The sequence below is a fragment of the Crocuta crocuta genome, unplaced genomic scaffold (genome assembly GCF_008692635.1).
Source record: "Crocuta crocuta isolate KB4526 unplaced genomic scaffold, BGI_CrCroc_1.0 scaffold363, whole genome shotgun sequence".
NCBI lineage: Eukaryota > Metazoa > Chordata > Mammalia > Carnivora > Hyaenidae > Crocuta > Crocuta crocuta.
Window position 1 is genome coordinate 320,310 of NW_027531626.1, and position 20,965 is coordinate 341,274.

Genomic DNA, 20,965 nt, shown 5'->3' on the forward strand with positions numbered 1-20,965 from the left:
ACCATAGAACAACTAAATAAATGAATGGAGAGATATTCCATGCTCATGGATAGGAAGACTTAACATTAACAAGATGTTAGTTCTTCCCAGTTTAATCGACAGATTCAATGCATCCTAATCAAAAGCTCAGCAAGTTACTTTGTGGGTATCAACAAACTCATTCTGAGTATTACATGGAGAGGAACAGACCCAGAAAAGCCAACATAATATTTAAGGAGAACAAAGTGGGAGGACAACTGATACTACCCAACCTTAGGACTTACTGTAAAGCTACAGTCCTACAATAGTCCAGACAGAGTGATATTGGCTAAAGAATAAACACAGCAAATGGAACAGAACAGAGCCCAAAAATAGACATGCCGAAACATAGTCACCTGACCTTTGACAAAAGAAAGGGGTCAATAAAATGAAGAAGAGACTGTTCAACAAATGTTGGCTAAACAAGTAGACATCAAGGGCTTATATGGTAAATCTCTACCCCTTCTATTCAATTTTGCTGTGATCCTAAAACTAAAGAAATATTTTTAAATAATAATATTTTTTAAACATTTATGAGACATATTGACCAAATGCAACATATGAGCCTTATTTGAATCCCAACTTAAAAAGAAATTATGACAGGGGTGCTTGGGTGGCTCAGTCAATTGAGTGTCCGACTTCAGCTCAGGTCATGATCTCACAGTTCATGGGTTCGAGCCCTGCATCAGGCCCTGTGCTGACAGCTTGCTCAGAGCCTGGAGGTTGCTTCAGATTCTGTGTCTCCTCTCTCTGCCTCTCTCCCACTTCTGCTCTGTGTCTCTGTCTCTCAAAAACAAGTAAATGTTAAAAAAAATTATAAAAATCGGCAAAATGTAAGCATTAACTGGATATGAAATAATTAATGACTCACATTGATGATATTAGTACAGTTATGTTTTAAATTTTAAAAATTAAATTAAAAACAGGGGCGCCTGGGTGGCTTAGTCGGTTGAGCGTCCGACTTTCGCTTGGGTCATGATNTTAAATTAAAAACAAAGAACTTGGAAATCAGAGAATGGTAATCACATGAGTGAAAGAAATGGAAACAAAGCCAAAAATATCTGAGTTTGTGGCCTGAGAGTTTCAGTTTTCCCATCTATAAAAGTAAGTACAGGGGCGCCTGGGTGGCTCAGTCTGTTAAGCATCCGATTTCGGCTCAGGTCATGATCTCACGGTTCATGGGTTTGAGCCCCGTGTTGGGCTCTGTGTTGACAACTAGCTCAGAGTCTGGAGCCTGCTTCAGATTCTGTATCTCCCTCTCTCTCGGACACTCTCCTGTTCACACGATCTCTCTCTCTCTCTCTCTCAGAAATAAATAAAACATTAAAAAAAAAGTAAGTATAAAACACTAAGTACCTTACACAGGGTGGCTTAGCATTAAGTGGAATAACACATACAAAAACGTGTATTTCCTTAAAAAGCCAACTGTTTCCTAAAGTACTAAACAAACACTAACTCAACTGGTCTAATCTCATTTAGAAAGTGAGAAAAATTTTTTAAATCCTTATTTATAAGTCTACATCCAGTTTGCTCTTCCTTCCTAAAAGCATCCCTTTGTCTCCAGTTTATACAGTATAATCCCAGTTTTATATAAAAGATTATGTATTCCCCATGCTTAAGTGGGGACTTATTTTAAGAAGAAAAGAATTTTGTAAACTTACCATTCACCAACTAGTGTTAGTTACTACCACCAGTTATTTGGTGATTTTTAGAGTTCCAAATAGATACACTTCTTTTGGATAACAGGTGGTACTTTTTACTTTTGCCATTAGGAAATAGCTTAGTGAGCCTCCTTTCCAACAAGGGCCCAGCAGAATGGCTCCTGCAAAGAAGGGTGGTGAGAAGAAGGGCCATTCTGCCATCAACGAAGTAGTAACCAGAGAATACACCATCAACATTCACAAGCGAATCCATGGAGTGGGTTTTAAGAAGCATGCCTCGTGGGCACTCAGAAAGATCCAGAAATTTGCTATGAGAAGATGGGAACCCCAGATGTGTGCACTGACCCCAGATGTGTGCACTGACATCAGGCTCAACAAAGCTGTCTGGGCCAAAGGAATAAAGAATGTTCTATACTGTATCCATGTGGGGTTGTCCAGAAAACATAACGAGGATGAAGACTCACCAAACTATACATTACCTATGTACCTGTCACCACTTTCAAAAATCTACAGACTGTTGGGGCACCTGGGTGGCTCAGTCGATTAAGTGTCCGACTTCAGCTCAGGTCATGATCTCACAGTTAGTGGGTTCAAGCCTCGTGTCGGGCTCTGTGCTGACAGCTAGCTCAGAGCCTGGAGCCTGCTTCAGATTCTGTTATCTCTCTCTCTCTCTCTCTCTCTCTCTAACCCTCCCCTGCTCACACTGTCTCTCTCTCTCTCTCTCTCAGAAATAAATAATATTTTTTAAAACATTTTTAACAAAATAAAATCTTTTTTTAAAAATTTAAAACATGCACATGCATACAGTTGGTTTTCTCAGGGCTTCAACACCTTTGGAATATAGCACTTCGAAACACAAAACACCAACAAACTTAGAAAACATCTATGGACGATATAGAGTACCAAAGTCTAAATCAACCCAATCTTGTGTTTATAATTGCATGGCACACTGAATAATCAAACAGAGGTCATGTGTAATAAAATTGGTAGTGAAACCATCAAAGTTCTAAGTGGTATATTGAATTTTTAAATGTTAAATAAATTAATACCATTTGGCCAGTATAATGATACCTAAATTATGCATTCTCCTAGGATAAAGCTCCTTTAACTAGACAAAGCTGGGATTTAAGGAAAATTCTCATCTCCAAATCTGTGGGACAGAGGAGTCAGCAGGCAATGTATATATACAATAGGGTCTTACTAGCCCCAGTTAGGCGGAAGCCTACACTCTTCCTAAACCCATGCCCTGCCACCTAGACACATGGAAGATGCCACGGAGATCTCAAAAGCACTTAGCTTACACACTGTTTAGTGGGCATCGAGAAAAAGGTAGTCCCTGTCCTAGTTTCTTTTCTTCCCCACTGCCCCCCACATGAGGGCGGAGTACTAAAAAACAAAGTATCTTTGCCTTGGTCTCTAGACAGACTCAAAAGAAGAGAAAAAGGAAGTAAGTGTACAGCAATGGTGAGCTGAGAAAGGAATCTAGACTCTAAACACATTTTTTTTTCCTGTTTATTTATTTTTGAGAGAGAGAGCAAGCACAGGCAGGGGAAGGGCAGAGAGAGAGGGAGAAAGAATCTAAAGCAGGCTCCAGTCTCTGAGCTGTCAGCACAGAACCCGATGTGGAGCTCGAACTCACGAAATGTGAGATCACGACCTGAGCCGACATCAGACGCTTAACCGACTCAGCCACCCAGGCGCCCCTCTAAACACATTTAAATATGGCAAAAATTAAAACTGCTGAAAACACTTAAATCCTCCTCAAACATTTCTCAAAAACTATACTAGGAGAGAAAAAAATTTTCTAACATATCAATCCTTGGTTTTAATGTATAAAAAATGTGGGTAGTATCGAATACTATATTTTTTTTGTCATAGGAGAAACATTCATTCATGGTCCGCGATCAATTAAACACTAACATCTTCATGAAATTAAACACTAAAATCTTCCACAAGAATATAAATTTTTAGATTTTAAACTTAAGATTTATAATAAGATAAGATGAACAAAATGAAATGTTTATTTAAAAACATTACTGAGGCACCTGGGTGGCTCAGTTGGTTAAGCGTGTCTGACTCTTGATTTCAGCTCAGGCTGTTATCCCAGGGTCATGGGATCAAGCCCCACACTCAGCATGGATCTTTAGATTCTCTCTCTCTCTCTCTCTCTCTCTGACACACACACACACACACACACACAAACACACACACACACACACACCCTAAAATAACAATTAAAATATTATTGACATTGTATATATGGCTTTTTACCATCTTCTCCCTAGCAAGCAGTTATTGAGCTCTTTGTGTACGACAAAAACTACAAAAGGTATCAATGACAGCCATTTTCATCAAGCTGTTTACCTAGCTGAGGAAACAGCTAAATAAAACAAGGTAAGATATATATACAGTGCCTAACCAGGGATTTAAGAGTTCAGGCAAAGGAAAAATTCTGGGAAGAAAAATAAACTAACCTGGGTCTTAAAGGCTGAACCAGAAAAGCAGAAGACGGCAAAGTATTTCCAAACAGAAGGAAGCTATGAACAAAAGCGCAAACGTGGAAATGACCATTTCAGTTGCATGAAACAAAAGCTTGTATAGTTGAGAAGGGAAGAGCTAGAATAAGTAACCCCTTAAACTAACATTAAGAAGTTTGCTTGGAGGGGATCCTTGGTGACTCAGTTGGTTAAGCAGGAGACTCTTGATCTCTGCTCAGTTTATGATCTTGGTTCGTGGGTTGGAGCCGTGCATCAGGCTACACACTGTCAGTGCAGAGCCTGCTTGGGATTCTCTCTCTCTCTCTCTCTCTCTCTCTCTCTCTGTCAAAATAAATAAACTAAAAATAATAAAAATAAAAACAAACAAAAACAACAACAATGGAGCCTGTTTAGAGACCCTGAGCCAGAGGAGCCAGCTAAGCCACATGTGGATTCCTGACCCAGACACTATGAGATATAAAAAAAGGAAAAAAAGTTTTGCTTGTATTCCATATAGACAATGGGTAACCAATGAAAGCTCTTATACTTGAAAATGTCTTTTAATTACCAGATAGAATATTGAAACATGCGCACTGTATAGTTTAACATGAGGGGCTAAAAACTACATATTTGAGAATTTTTTATGGTTATCTTGCTTTTGTCAATTTATACAATGAAGCTCCACAAAATGTTTTACAAGTTAAATGATTCCCTAACTTCTTATTTTCAAATAAACATATATGTTTAATAGTTTAAGATATAAACTTATTAAAGTTTATGGGAATAAGGAATGGTAGTTAAGAGCTCCAAGTATGGATGGAGCTGGCTGGAACACTAGCACCAATACGGTGACCTTGAATGACTTAAGCCTCAGCTTTTTCACTGCCGTGGTATTAAAAGAGCAATGCAAGTGCAGATGCTTGACACACAGTAAAGGCTTTACATACAGTAAAGACTCAATAAATATTGGCCATAATCATTAAATAGAACCCAGCAGCCCCAGCACATGGCTCATCTGAGCTTAGGTCAGGGTTCATTTGTACTGATCTTCTACTTCCTAAAATTCTTAGTTAACTACTATACCACATATTTAGTAAACACTTCCTGACCAACTGATAATGTACAAACCAACCATTTATTACCATGTTGGACAAAATGGTAAATAGACTGCATAGAACTCTATAAACTACAAACTGTCTTAAATCAGTTATTTAAAAATAACAGTTAAGAATTTTAAAATGATGATTAGAATATATTAATGTTAAAATTCATATTAGCAATGGAATTTCAAAATATTAAGAATTTTTTTATTTTTAAATCACTACTCTTCAATGTTTATCATAAACATTCTAATGCCCAATCAGACTTTTTTCTGAGTTCTCTCTGCCATTTCAGTTTCCCATTATAATTAAAATAAAACCCATTTAACTAGACCTACAAGAATCTATATGATGTAGTCCTAGCTTCCTTCTCCAACATTCTTCACTATAATTCAGCCATTTATTCCCTCTTACTCGAAATCTCTCTCCCTGGGAACTTCATACCATTTGGGGTTTCAATTTAATATTTACTTACACAGAAAGGCTTCCTCTAATCTCTATGGTAATTTCTCCCTTAGTCACTCTGTATTACCTCTTCACTGCAATCAAATATAGAGACAAGTAATTTCAAGTACAGTAATAATACTTCATGACCCTTCCAACCTGGTCACAACTGACTACTAAATCAGGAATGGGGGTTTGAACTCAAGAAGAACCAACTGACAGGCTAGGCAACAGCCAATAAGGTAGCCTCAGAAGTTGAAGAATTCTATACAAAGCAGAAAGGGAGACTAGATAAACTAATCTGTGCTCCCTCACTTCTACTTCTCGCAGTTTATGTTAGTCAGCATCACCAACTGAGAAGGAGACCCTGAACCACCTGTAAAGCACTAGAGCATAAGTACTCATCAGAATCACCTATAAAGCTTTCAAAGAAAAAAGCACCAGAATCTACATTCCTAGAAGAGTCTAAGTGACTCAACAGATCAGTCTGGCAGTTATCCATGAACAAAAGTTCCTCAGTGGGAGCTGTGGGAATCAGCACCACATGCCAATAGAGCCATGAGGAGTCTTGCCCACCCATGCATTGAGTAACAGGCATACAGATCTCAGTTCTGGCTGTGGACCCTGCAGACGTCCACAAAGTTGCTCCAGTTCCTCTTGGCCACAGTACTAGAGGCTCCGGAGAAGATGGTCTTATACAATCACCCACTGATGACAGAGCTTTTGAAGAAGTCTAGGAGCCCAGCAATGAAGTTCCAGCATACCACTGGAGAAAAGAAAAGAAAAAAAGGTCTAGGTGCACTAGAGAGCATAAGAGGAACAATTTGACTTTTCCCATGTCACTTGCAGCCCAAAGCAGCATAGCTCAGTACCCAAAAAAAACCTCCTCAGGGGCATCAGGCTGGCTTGGTTGGCAGAGGATAAGACTCTTAACCTCAGCGTCATGAAGTCAAGCCCCCACAATGAGTGTGGAGCCTATTTAAAATTAAAGAGTGGGGCACCGGGGTGGCTCAGGCAGTTAAGCATCCAACTCTTGGTTTCAGCTCAGGTCATGATCTCACAGTTCATGGAATGGAGCTCCGAATTGGGCTCTGCGCTGACAACATGGTGCCTTGCTTGGGATTCTCTCTCTCCCTCTATTTTTTTCTCTGTGCACACAGAGCATAGCATACTAGCACTATGCATACTCTCTCTTTCCTACCCCACCTCCAAATAAATAAACTTTAAAAGAAGAATGGGGCACCTGGGTGGCTCAGTAGTTAAGTGTCTATCTTCTGCTCAGGTCATCATCACAAACCTGACAGTTCGTGAGTTCAAGCCCCGTGTCAGGGTCTCTGCTGTCAGTACAGAACCCACTTCAGAGCCTTTGTCTTCCTCTCTCTCTGTCTCTCTCTGTTCCTCCCCCATTCATTCTCTCTCTCAAAAATAAATAAAAACATTTTTAAAAAAATCTGTAAGGAAGAATACTGTAGAATTTTTCAGGTAAAAGACAAGCAAGAGAAACCTCTTCTGCTCGTGATTTCTCCCACGAAAGAAAATGAAAGGATGTGAATGAGTACTCAGCTTCCCCAGCTGTGCAGGATGCTGCCAGAGGTCCATTTTTCCACTGAGCATTATTCATAATAGCCAAGACATGGAAAAAACCTTAAGTGTCCATCAAAGATGAATGGATAAAGAAAATGCAGTCATGTATACCATGGAATATCAGGCCACTAAAAAAAGATGAAATCCTGCCAATTGTATCAACAGGGAGGAACCTTGAGGTCATTATGCTAAGTGAAACAAGTCAGAGAGAGAAACAAATACTGTTATGATCTCACTTATATGTGGAATCCAAAAACATCAAACTCAGAGATCAAAATAATGATTGCCAGGAGCTGGAGGGTTGGGGAAACAGAGAAAGGTTAGTCAAAAGGTACAAACTTCCAGTTATAAGATGACTAAGTTTGAGGATCTAATGTACAGCATGATGACTACTACTAACAACACTGTAATGTATATTTGAAAGTTGCTAAGAGACTAAATCTTAAATGTTCTGACCACAAAAACGAAATGGTAATTATGTGAGGTGACAGAGGTATGAACTAAACTTTCTTTGGTGATATATCATGGTATCAAAACATTCCATTGTACACCTTAAACTTACACAATGTTATATGTCGTTTACACCTCATTAAGCTGAAAAAAGAATATGTTTCTGAAAACTGAAAATACTTCATATATTTCCAAATCCCTAAAATAAAAACTGTAACAATGAAAGTGGTAACTGATCTAAAATACTTAATCCAAAATGACGCTTTGGAGGGTTATAAACAGCAAAGGTTTTATCTTATTCATTTACATATTTCCCATCAGAAATTACTGTTATTCCCTCTTATAAACCAGAAGCCCTAATCTGTACGTAACATTTCACTTAATCTAGTAGAACAAACTGATTCACATAAAGTCCTTAATTATTAATAAATATAGCCATGATCTTTTCTATTAAGACTTATATTGAAAAACAGGGGGCACCTGGGTGGCTCAGTTAGTTAAGCATCTGACTTCAGCTCAGATCATGTTCTCATGGTTTGTGGGTTGGAGCCCCGTATCAGGCTCTGTGCTGACAACCTCAGAGTCTGGAGCTGCTTCAGATTCTGTGTCTCCCTCCCTGTGTCTTTTCCTCTCTCCCTCTCTCCCTCTGCCTCTTCCCCACTCATGCTCTGTTTCTCAAAATAAATAAAAATATTAAAAAGATATATTTTGAGTAGCCAAATACTTTTCTTTCATATATTCTCTTCATTCATTCATTCATTCATTCAGTGAAGTTTACAAACTTCCTATTTCACGCCAAGACTGTTTCCTACACTGGGAGACAACAACAGGAAAGGCAGGCAGGTCTATGTTCTCATGGAGCATGTATTCTAGAGAAAGGAGGCAGTCAGTAAACACGGAAAACAACAAAATAACTTCAAATTGTGATCAATGCTATGAAACATAAGCAAAACCATTATTTCACAGCCACTCTATGCCTAGTAGAGAAGACAGTTTAAAAAAAAAAAAAAAGGCAGGAAAGGCACCTTAAGTAGCTAACAACTGAATTGAGACCTAAAGAATAAAAAGAGCCAAGAAAAGACTTGGGGGTAGAAATTTCTACAAAGAGAAAACAACAAGTACAATGGCCCTGAGTAAAAAGCTTACCATGTTACAGGAGTCAGGAAGGAAAAGTTACCAGTTTCATGAATCCTAGTGAACAAGGGGGAGAATGACAAAAGAAAATGTAGGACAGTCAGGCATAAGCCAAATCATGCAGATTATCTATCAGAAGCTTAAACACAAAAGAAAATCATTGAAGTAGTACAGTTACATCTGACTTACATGGTTTTTAAGTTCTAAAACATACTCTTGTAAAGTAAGCACACTAAGAAATACAATTAAACACATAAATTAAAGCTAATTTTGTCATCCTATATTTGGTAAGTTAGCATCAGACAAATAACAGAACAAGGTAGTCGGATTAATCATGCAATCATTCATAAAGCATTTAGTGAGCTCCTGGTATGTGCCAGATGCTGCTTTGGGTGCTAGAAATGCAAAGATGATAGTGGTGATGTCACCTTTCACTCTGACCAGTGAATACAAAACTGATCATGGTGATATTACCTACCCCGATCAATCCAGTTTTCTTCCTAAAGTCTCAAAGCAGTTTATCTCTATGCTCTGTATTAGAACCATCTTTGGTGTATAGTAAAAATGCAGGTAGCTGGGTTCCACTTATCAGCAGTCCTAATTCAACAGGTTTCCAATAATCCCTCACCACATTTTAGGAAACAGAGGTGAGGGAAGAAGTATATCAAAATTGCTTATTATTTATAAATTACATCTTCCCATTGTCCTACTCAGAATCAGGCCTAAATGAGCCACTGTTACTAGTGGAAGGAGTATATATTATAGTACAGGGTATGCAGGGCGGGGGGGCAGGTACAAATTCTTGAGGGTTTTTTTTGTTTTTTTGGGCGGGGGGGTTTGGGTGAGGGCTTAATACAATTGCCAAGGAAGAAGTGAGGATTTCTATAAACCAGCAGTTCTCAAAGTAACATTTGCAGATTCCTGGGGATTCCCATGACCTTTTCAGAAGGTCCACTAAGTTAAAATCATTTTCATAATAATAGTAAAGGATTGTTTCTTTCTCTGTATTGGTATATACTTTGAAGGTTGAAAAGTAAATAGATCAAACTGCTGGTATCTTATTAGCAATAGCACTAAACTATATTAGCAGTTATTACAGTCTTTACCACCACACTCTTACCAAACTTTAAAAAAAAATGCCAGTTTCTTGTAAGAATGTCTTTGATGTAGCTATAGCTGTAAATATTACACATTTTATTAAATTTCAACCCTTGAGTATACACTTTTCAATATTCTGCAGGCTAAAATGGGGAAGTATGATGGTTGTCTCAAGGGAAAGCACTTAGGTGACTAAGTTGCAAGTTGACCTAGCCGCTTTTTTATGGAACACCATTTTTCTTCAAAGAATGACTGACAAATACCAGTTAATCTTGAATATTTAGCAGATATTTCCTTGAAAATCAACAGTAAGCCTATCACATCAAAGAAAATAACTGTCAATGTATACTGCTGACTATAAAATCCAAGCTTTGAGAAAACTGAAATTTTGCAAAACTTGTTTCCACCATTATGGGCTTAAAAGCTTCCCATGTCAAACAGGATTCTCTGATAAGAAAGGTGATATTAACAAATGTGATTCTTTAACAATGACTGATGAAATGTGTAAACATTTGGAAGATCTATATAACCCAAGGAACAAGTATTTTCCACATGACTAATACATGGTGTTATAAGAATTCTACATGGATGAAAGAGCCACTTTAAGTGGAAAATGGACTGATCTTAATGAAAACTTCATTGCTATGATTTCAAATTCCATATTGGAATTAATCTTTTTTTTTTTAAATGTTTATTTATTTATTTTGAGAGTGAGAGAGCATGCATGAAAGCAGGAAAGGGGCAGAGAGAGAGGGAGAAAGAGAATCTGCTGACAGTGCAGAGCCTGATGTGGGGCTCGAATTCATGAACTGTGAGGTCATGACCTGAGCTGAAATTAAGAGTCAGATGCTTAACAGACACCCAGGCACCTCTTGAATGAATTTTTCTGAAAATGCTTTTAGAAGTACACCATCTTGATGGTGTTGCTGACAGTCTCAAAGGTATATTACATTTGTGTCATTCATCATATGTCAACTATATTTCAATAAAACAATTTTTAAAAAACTACAACTTTAGGGACACCTGGGTCAGTTAAGCATCCGACTTCAATTCAGGCCATGATCTCCCAGTTCAAGAGTTCAAGTCCTACGTTGGCTCAATGCTGACAGCTTGCTCAGAACCTGGAGCCCACTTTGGATTCTAGGTTCCCTCTCTCTCTGACCCTCCTCCACTTTTGCTCTCTCATAAATAAACAAACATTAAAAAAAAAAACCCTACAACTTTAGTTTTAGTACAGCATCAAAGTAAGATATCCACAATCATCTGAAAAGTCCACTAAAATACTTCACCCTTTTTCCAATTTCATATTTGTATGAGGTCAGATTTTTTTAAATGTTTATTTATTTTGAGAGAGACAGAGTATGAGCGGAGGAGGGGCAGAGAGAGAGAGGGAGACACAGAATCTGAAGCAGGTTCCAGTCTCTGAGCTGTCAGCACAGAGCACAATGCAGGGCTCGAACTCATAGACCGCAAGATCATGACCTGAACCAAAGTCAGCTTAGCAAACTGAGCCACCCAGGCGCCCCAAGGCCAAATTTTCTTGATAGGGTTCAAGTGAAACAGCATATCACAACAATATGAATGCAGTAACAGATATGAGAATCCAGCTGTTTCCTATGGAGCTAGACATTTAAAATATTTGCAAAAATGTAACAAATGCTAATTTCTCATATTTTCTTTATTCTGGAAAATAAAATTATTTTCATTAAAAATGCTATTAATATTAGGGGCGCCTGGGTGGCTTAGTCGGTTAAGCGTCCGACTTTCGCTTAGGTCANAATATATAAAAAAAATAAATAAATAAAAATAAAAATGCCATTAATATTAACATGCAATGGGTTTTTATTTTTTAAATAAGTTACAAGTAAGAATTTAAAGCTTCTCAGCTTTAGTTTCTAATTTGACAGATATTGATAGATATAATTCACATACCAAAAAAAAGTGTTTTGGGATTATCAATCATTTTAAGAAGTGTAAAGGGACTCAAACTGAAAAGTTTCAAAATAACTGCTAGAGATCTACTGATACTTTATGTAGCTATTCAACTCTGTATCACCTTACTGAATGCATCATAATGATCTTCCTTTGAAGAACCAGAATAAGCAATAACCAAAAAAGGGAGTGATATGTAGAATAATGACTTTCTGTGTTATAACACAAAAAGACCTTCAAATATTAAATTTGCAAAGTACAAAAAGTATAAAAGAACTATACAATATACTATACACTACCATTTGCTGCAAAGGTGTAGGAAATGATATATTCACATGGGTTCTATATGCTTAACCAATGGACAAAGAATTGATAAAAGTAAATATCTACAAAAAAGGGGGAATATGAAATATACAGAGGTGGTATAGGAATGAGCTTCTCAATCCTTTAATTTTTAAAATATATGAAATGTATTTATGATATTTTTAAGTTTATACCTTAATTTAAAAGAAAATAATACTAGGGGTGCCTGACTGGCTCAGTCAGTTAAGCATTTGACTTTTACTCAGCTCATGATCTCATGGTTTGTGGGTTCCAGCACTGCATCGGGCTCTGTGCTGTCAGACCGGACCCTGGAGCCTACTCTTGATTCTGTGTCTACTTCTCTTTCTGCCCCTTGCCTGCTCATTCACGCTCTGTCTCTCTCTTAAAAATAAATAACATTAAAAAATTATTTTTTATTTAAAAGGAAATAATACTAGGGGCACCTGGGTGGCTCAGTCAGTTAAGCATCTGACGTCAGCTGAGGTCTTGATCTTGCAGTTTATGAGTTCAAGCCCCATGACAGGTTCTGTGCTGGCAGCTCAGAGCCTGGAGCCTGCTTCAGATTCTGTGTCTCCCTCTCTCTCTGCCCCTAACCTGCTCATGTTCTGTGTCTCTCTGTCTCAAAAATAAATAAACACTAAAAAAAATTTTTTTAAATACTAAACCAATATTAAGTACAATTCATATGTATTTTCAATTTCTCGGTTGCCCTAATCTCAGGAAAAAATAAAAAATAAACTTACTGTTTTTAATTGGTTCTGAGGCAAAATAGTATTGCTAGCAACTAAACACTTATGCCAGAAGAATAAGCATTAGTCAATCTGATTTCTAGGACACAAAAGGGAAATAAATGCTTTATAAACCTATAAATAAATACATCATCTGAAAAACCCAAAACAGTAATAAAATAATTAAAGAAAATATTCAGGTGATGGGGTACCTGAGTGGTTCAGTGGGTTGAGTGTCCAAATTCGGCTCAGGTCATGGTCTCACAATTCGTGAGTTTGAGCCCTGTATTGGGCTCACTGCTATCAGCACAGGGCCTGCTTCAAATCCTCCCTTTCTCTCTCTCTCTGCCTCTCCCCGGCTCACGCGTACACGTGTGTTCATTCTCTCTTAAAAATAATTTTCTTTTTAAGTTTTAAAAAAGAGAAGAAAATATTCAAGTGAGGGGTACCTGGGTGGCTCAAGCTCAGTCAGTCAAGCCTCCAACTCATGATCTTGGCTTAGGTCATGATCTCACAGTTTGTGAGATGGAGCCCCTCTTTGGGCTCTGCGCTGAGAGCACACAGCTTGCTTGGAATTCTGTCTCCCTCTCTCTCTCTCTCTCTCTCTCAATATCAAAACAAATAAACTTAGAAAAGGTAATATTCGGGTGAAACTAGCAGTTATTTTAATAACTCTTTTGTACTTAAAAGATGTCACTGATGGAATTAAAAGCAAATTTAGATATTGCACAAGACAAAAAAAAAATCAGGGGACTTATAAACAAAATAAATTATCCAAAAGGAAGCACAGAGAGGAAAAAGAAAAAAAAATTCTAAATTAACTACAGGGAAATACCAAGCTATTTAATTAACATACTTTTAATTGGAGTTCAGAAAACAAAGAAGGTAAAAAGAAAAAATATTTGAGGTAATAATGATTATGACAATATTTTTTAAAATTTGCTGCAAATGGTAACACATAGATCCAAGAAATTTGGTGAATCCCAAAAAGGATAAACTCAGATTACTCAAAGGCACATGATGATAAAATAGCAGGAAAATGATAATAAGTTTTAAAAAAAAAAAAGCTTAATGCAACCACAGGAAAAGAAACAAAACACTATATTGAGAGAAACAAGTATTTAAAAAAATTACAGAATTCTCAGAAGCCATGCAAGCCAAAATTCAATAAAACATTTATAAAATACTAACAAAAGTAATGTCAACACACCTACTGAATTCAGTATCTACCAAAATACCTATCAAAAGCTATAGTAATCAAAACACTGCAGTAATGGTATAGGATGGAGAGACATAGAGACCAATGGATGAGAACTGAGTCCAGAAATAAACCCAAACATCTATAATCAATTAATTTGAACATTCAACAGAGAAAGAATAGCCTCTTCAGCAAATGGTGCTGAGACAACTGGACATCCACATGCAAAAGAATAAAGTTGAACCCAAGCCCTCCCTATATACAAAACTTAACTCAAAATGAATCAACAGCCTAAATGCAAAAGCTAAAACTATAAACTATATAGAACTATAAATTTATTTCTCAGAAGAAACTGCAGAGGCAAACCTTCATGATCATGGGTTTGCCAATGGTTACTTAGCTATCACCAAAGCACAAGTAACAAAAGAAAAATAAATAAATGAATAAATGAACAAATAAACCTGAATTTCATCACAATTATAGTTTTTGTGCAGGAAAGATATTACCAAGAAAGGAAAAGACCATCTGTGGAATAGGAGAAAATACTTATAACTCATATCTGATAAGGGATTAATTTCCAGAATATATAATGAATTCTTATAACTTAAAAGAAACAAGCCAATTTAAAAATAGAAGAAAGACCAGAATAGACATTTCTCCAAAGATAATCCACAAATGGCCAATGAGCACGTGAAAACATGTTCTATATCATTAGTTGTCAGGATGGCTATTATCAAAGAAAAGGAGGGGGGAGAACAAGCGTTAGCAAGGATGTGAAGGAAGTAGAACCCCTGCACATTGTTAGTGGCCATGTAGAATACCTACTGCTATGGGTATCAGTTTGCTAATTCCTCAAAGAGTTAAATATGGAAGTACCATATGACCCAGCAAGTCCACTCCTAGACAGATACCCAAAACAACTGAAAGCAGGGACTCAAGCAGACACTTGCACACCAACATTCACAGGACTATTATTCACAAAGCCATATGGTACAAACAACCCAAATGTGGACCAACAGAAGAATGAATACAATATGGTATATACATACAATGGATATTATTCAGCCTTAAAATGAAATGAAACTCTGATACACGCTTATTGGATATGGATGAACCTTGAAAACATACTAAGTAAAATAAGCCAGACAAAAAAGGACAAATACCGTATGAGTCCACTTACCCTAGGCACCTAGGATAGGCAAATTCATAGACAAAGGAGAATGATGGTTGTCAGGAGATGAGAAGAATCAATAGGAAATTAGTATTTAAGGAGTACAGACTTTCAGTTTGGGGAAATCATTGGTGATGTTTGTAAATTATATGAATGTACTTAAATGCCATAGAAGTGTATAGATATTGGCAAAATAGGGGCGCTTGGGTGGCTCAGTTGGTTAAGTGTCCAACTTTGGCTCAGGTCATGATCTCACAGTTTGTGGGTTCGAGCCCCGCATCAAGCTCTGTGCTGACAGCCAGCTTGGAGCCTGGAGCCTGTTTCCCGATTCTGTGTCTCCCTCTCTCTCTGACCCTCCCCTGCTCACACTGTGTGTGTGTGTCTCTCTCTCTCTGAAATAAATAAAACATTAAAAAAAAAAGAAATTGGTAAAATAGTAAATATTATACTATGTATATTTTACTACAATAAAAAAAAAAGTGTCTTTGTATACTTAAGGCCTTGCTAGATAGTCTATGCTAACAATATGATTTGTCATAAATTCCTGGTTTTGTTTTCCTGATACCATGGGCCACACTGTATAAGCTCTGCAAAAGACAGGAGGGCTGGAGACTGATTAGTTAAGGTCAGTCACAAGAGTGCTCCATGCCTACAAGACTGACACCGCCTGTAAAAACCTGGGATACCAAGGTCTAGATGAGCTTCCCTGGCTGGCAAGACTTCATACTTGTTGTCATGTCACTGATGAGAGAACTGCACACTGTCAGAGCAGCTCCACTGAGAGAGGACGAGCAGACGCTGACACCTGATGTCTCCAGTACTCCACTATACGCACCTTTCCTTTTCCCTGATTTTAATGTGTCCTTTCTCTGTAATAAACTGTACCTGTAAGTATAACACCTTATAAGGACTCATCAAATCTAAAGGTAATCTCAGTGACCCCTGACACAGATGGAAAAGCATATACCATACAAACATTAACCAGGAGAAAGCTGGACTGGCTTTATTAATATAAAACAAGAAACACTTTAGAACAAAAAATATTACCAGATATAAAGAGGAACATACATAATAATAGTTAATTCAAGAAAACATAATCCCAAACATGTACATCAAATAATATATTCAAAATACAGTAATCAACAAATCAACACAACTAAAAGAAACAATACACAAATCCAGAATTATAGTTGGAAATTTCAACACTCCTCTCAGGAACTACCATAAATAATAAAATAAGGAAAATCAAAAGGAATGTAAAAGACTTAAATACAATAACGCAACTTAACCTAATTAACATTTAGAAAGCATTCCACCCCACAACTACAGAAAACATACATTATTTTCAAAAGAACACAGAACATTCAGCAAGACAGACCATGTAACGAACCATAAAACAAGTCTATTGTTAGTTATCTGAGCCCAAGGGGGAAAAACAGATGCAACGTTTCCTAAACTTATTTGACCATAAAGCCTTTCTGCAAAGACATCTCCAGGGACTACTATTTCTCAGCACACTTTGAGAAAAGTTTTCCCACCCATTTTCACCCCTTCCTATTTCTCCTCTTTAGTTGCGACTAGCAAAATAATGGAATCAATAAAAATAAAAATATCCCTTCCTTGGCTACTCAGCCAGAACTAGCCAATCTTAGGAAGTACATGCAGAAGTCCTAAGGCAGGAATAAACTTGACATATTTGGGAAACAGTAAAGGGGGGGGGGGTCCAGAATGCCTGGAACAACATAAAGAATAAGTGGTAGGAGATGAAATGAGAAAGTAAAGCAGAGGTCAGAACATGTAAGACCTTCTAAGCCTCAGTAAGAATTTTGAATGTGATTTTAAGTATGAGGGGAGGGTTCTGAGAAATGACTACTATTTCATTCACATATTTAGAAGATATCTGTGTGTGTGTTGTGTAAAGAACAGAATGGGAACAAGGCAGCCATTTGATAAGCTCTGGCAACAGCATAAACAATGTCAAAGACAAGAGCAGCCTAGACCAGACTTAAATGTATATATCAAAGAAAAAACACCGAGCAAATCTATATTAACTGCACTGAGATGTCTTTAAGTAGTTTCTTTAGTTGGCTCCTAGACTATCTCATTCTCCACCTAATGAGATGCTCAGTTGGTCTTCCTTACATGATCTCCCTCATGTACCCAACCTCTTCAGGTTGGAAACGTTTTAAGGCTTAGTCATGAACCTCTTTGGCCGAGCCATTCTCATTCTGGTGATTTCACCTTGGACACTTGGCTTTCAATACCATCTATATAATGATAATTCCCAATTTTACATTTCTAGTCTAGGCCTCTCCCCTAAAGTCTAGGTTCCTGTACCCATGTGACTTATAGTAAATACCTCAAAATTTAACAAAACAAAATGTAGCTCCTAACCTTCCTCTACCAATTTTTTTTTCTCGTAAGTCTTCCCTACTTCAGGTGGTAGCAACTCCTTTACTGCAGTTTCTAACAGATAAACCTTAAGAAGTATCCGTGACTGGAGTGCCTGGGTGGCCAACTTTGGCTCAGGTCATGATCTCACAATTAGTGAGTTTAAGACCCAGGTTGGGCTCTGTGCTGACAGCTCAGAGTCTGGAGCCTGCTTCAGATTCTGTGTCTCCCTCTCTCTCTCTGCCCCTCCCCCGCTTGTACTCTGTGTCTCTCATTGTCTCTCAAAAAATGAATAAACATTAAAAAAAATTTTTTTTAAAAAGAAATATCCATGAGTTATTTCTCTCACATCCCACTTCCAAGTATGGCAGGCAGCAAATCCTGTCAGCTCTACCTTCAAAATATATTCAGTAACCAACCACTTCTGACCTGCTTCCACTGCTATTATTCAATCCCATCCTTGATCGTCTCTTACTTGGATTAGGTCTTTCCTCTTAACTGGTCTCTCTGGTTCTGCCCTTGCCACTGGCTTCACCACTCCCCAACGCTCAACACAGCAGTCAATTGATTCTAATAAATCTAAATGAGATCATGTCATCAACTGCTCAAAACCTTCCAACAGCTGTCTCACTCAAGAAAAGTCCTTGCAATGGTTTTCAAGACCTATCTGACCACAGCACCTCTGTACCTCTGCTCCAGCCAGTTACTTTTAACCTCAGATCACACTACTCTGTCCATGTGACTTCACACCAGTTGCAATGGCCTCCTCACTGTTTCTCAAGTACTTCAAGCCTGCTTTAGCCTCAGGACCTTTGAACTTGCAGTACCCTCAGCCTAAAATTATCTTGGCCTCTAGGGGTGCCTGGGTGGCTCAGTAGATTAAGCCTCTCATGCTTTCAGCTCAGATCATGATCTCAGTTTTGTGAGTTCAAGCCCCACATCAGGCTCCACACTGTGTGGAGACTGCTTGGGATTCTCTCTCTCCGTCTCTCTCTGCCCCTCCCCCACTCATGCTGTCTCTGTCTCTCAAAAATAAATAAACTTAAAAAAATTATCTTGGCCTCTAAAACTACCTACAATGCAAGGCTTGCTCTCTCATCTACTTCAAGTCTTCATGCAAAGTCATTCAAATGAAGTCTTCCCTTTCAATGGAATTTAAAAATGTAAACTTTCCTCCCATTCTTAAACATTTTTATGCACCAGCAGCTCTACTTTATTTGCTTTATAATTCTCCATAGCACTTTCCTGTATCTAATATACTACATATTTTACTTACTTACCTTATTTATTGTCTGTCTCCTCCAAATAGAATATACACTCCAGGGATTTTTGTTTGTTTCATCTCCTGCTACACAGCTAGTCCCTAGAGCAGTAGCCTTCACACAGACCTAAGTTTATTCAATATTGAATCACTGAATGTTCAACAAAGCCTCTCCAGAAGTATCAAGTTTTGTTAGGCCCGATTCAAATTCTGTGACTAGCCTAATTAAAATAAAACAATTCCTTTATCAGTATTTATTTTCTATGAATACTATTCAATATTCATGTGTTTCTAGTCACACTTTTATTATTTTATAATCTAAGACATCTATTTAACAATTATAGAGGTGCTTACTGATTCTAAATAATTCCACTTCTCTCTTACTCCAGCATCACCACAAACAGAAAAAACAATAAATAGCCTTCAGCCAGAAGTTCTATGTTCAAATCTTAGCTCACCATTTACCAGTAGTATGACTCAGGCAATTTAGCCTCCTCCAGTCTTAGTTTCTCATCAATAAGATAGCAAGGAGGGGGTGGATTAAAGCATGCCTGCCTTACCTATCCTATACTAATCACAGGATTATTGTGAAAATCAAAAACGTCTGAGAAAATGCTTCGTAAACCATAAGATATACACAGGTGTGAGTTAAATCTCAATAGTTTCAGAAAAACCTGAAGAGGAGCGCCTAGGTGGCTCAGTCAATTAAATGTTTGACTTCAGTTAAGCGTCCGACTTTAGCTCAGGTCATGATCTCACGGTTCGTGGGTTCAAGCCCCACGTTGGGCTCTGTGCTGACAGCTAGCTCAGAGTCTGGAGCCTCTCTTTGGATTCTGTGTCTCCCTCTCTCTCTGACCCTGCCCTGCTCATACTGTCTCCTTCGCAGAAATAAATAAATAAATAAATAAATAAATAAATAACCTGAAGAACAGAAAATTCAGTGTTTGGGGCAACATATCTAACCATACCTCCTTGGAGTCAGACTGGCCACCTGGAGGCAGACTCTTCCACTTAAATACACCTTAAGCAAGTTATTCAACCTCTCTGAGTCATTATTTCCACATCCATAAGTGGAGACAATCCCAACCTTGTAGCATCCTTGAGGATTACAGATTATATACAAATATAGGAAACGTACCTATAGAATACGCTTAAAGGACATTTTTGCTATCATCCTGGTCTTTCAAATGGACAAAAATCCAAAATCAGATAAATACAAATGATACCATGGAGGTAGAAAGGATGATTTTGATTTGGAAAATACATGAGAAAAAACAAGAAGGAAAGTGAAAAAGAGTCAGTGGTAATCAAACAGAACTTTAATAGTTTGCCTATTAAATGTGTTCTTTCCTTCCTGCCTTTCTCCAAGTAAAACAGCAGGATGAAATCAAAGAAAAATCAGCATACAGAACACTGTATTTAGTAACCTAAAAATTTAGTTTGATTTTAAAACTAAATATTATATAATCTCTTTAGTTCAAAGGAGAATATTTTTACTAGTCAGTTCTTCAATTTCTCACACACACATATATTTTGACACTCTAAACTCAAGGCATATGTCAAAAAAATAAAACAACTGTGGTTTTCCAACCACAGAACCCTGATATAATGTTACTAAATGTTTAGAAATACTGCAAAATGAATGAAACAACCCAAAAGATAAGACTACAATTAAAATATATGTCATACAGAGGTGCCTGGGTAGCTCAGTCAGTTAAATGGTCCAACTTCAACTCAGGTCATGATCTCACGGTTTGTGGGTTTGAGCCCTGCATTGGGGTCTGTGCTGACAGCATGGAGACTGGAGCCTGCTTCAGATTCTATGTCTCCTTCTCTCAAAAATAAGCATTAAAAAAATGTTTTTTAAAGATATATATTATACAAACACTTAAGAATGCTCTTTGAAATCATTAGACTTTGATATATTTCTTCAATTCTAGGACACCAGTAATTATCAGCTGTACCATCAATATAACAAACATTTTCCGGGACCT

The 20,965-nt window shown here is 37.5% G+C and overlaps 2 protein-coding genes across 8 annotated transcripts in view; one reads left to right on the forward strand and one right to left on the reverse strand.

Annotated features, from left to right (window-relative positions):
• Nucleotides 1–20,965, reverse strand: part of MEMO1 (mediator of cell motility 1) — a 123,359-nt gene that overhangs the window by 96,298 nt on the left and 6,096 nt on the right. The window lies entirely within an intron of this gene.
• The window catches only part of LOC144238875 (uncharacterized), a 25,445-nt gene continuing 6,313 nt past the window's right edge, over nt 1,834–20,965 (forward strand). Inside the window, 2 exon segments of the mRNA XM_077772795.1 lie at nt 1,834–2,146; nt 2,149–2,195. Of these exon segments, the coding sequence (XP_077628921.1) occupies nt 1,834–2,146; nt 2,149–2,195 (360 nt within the window).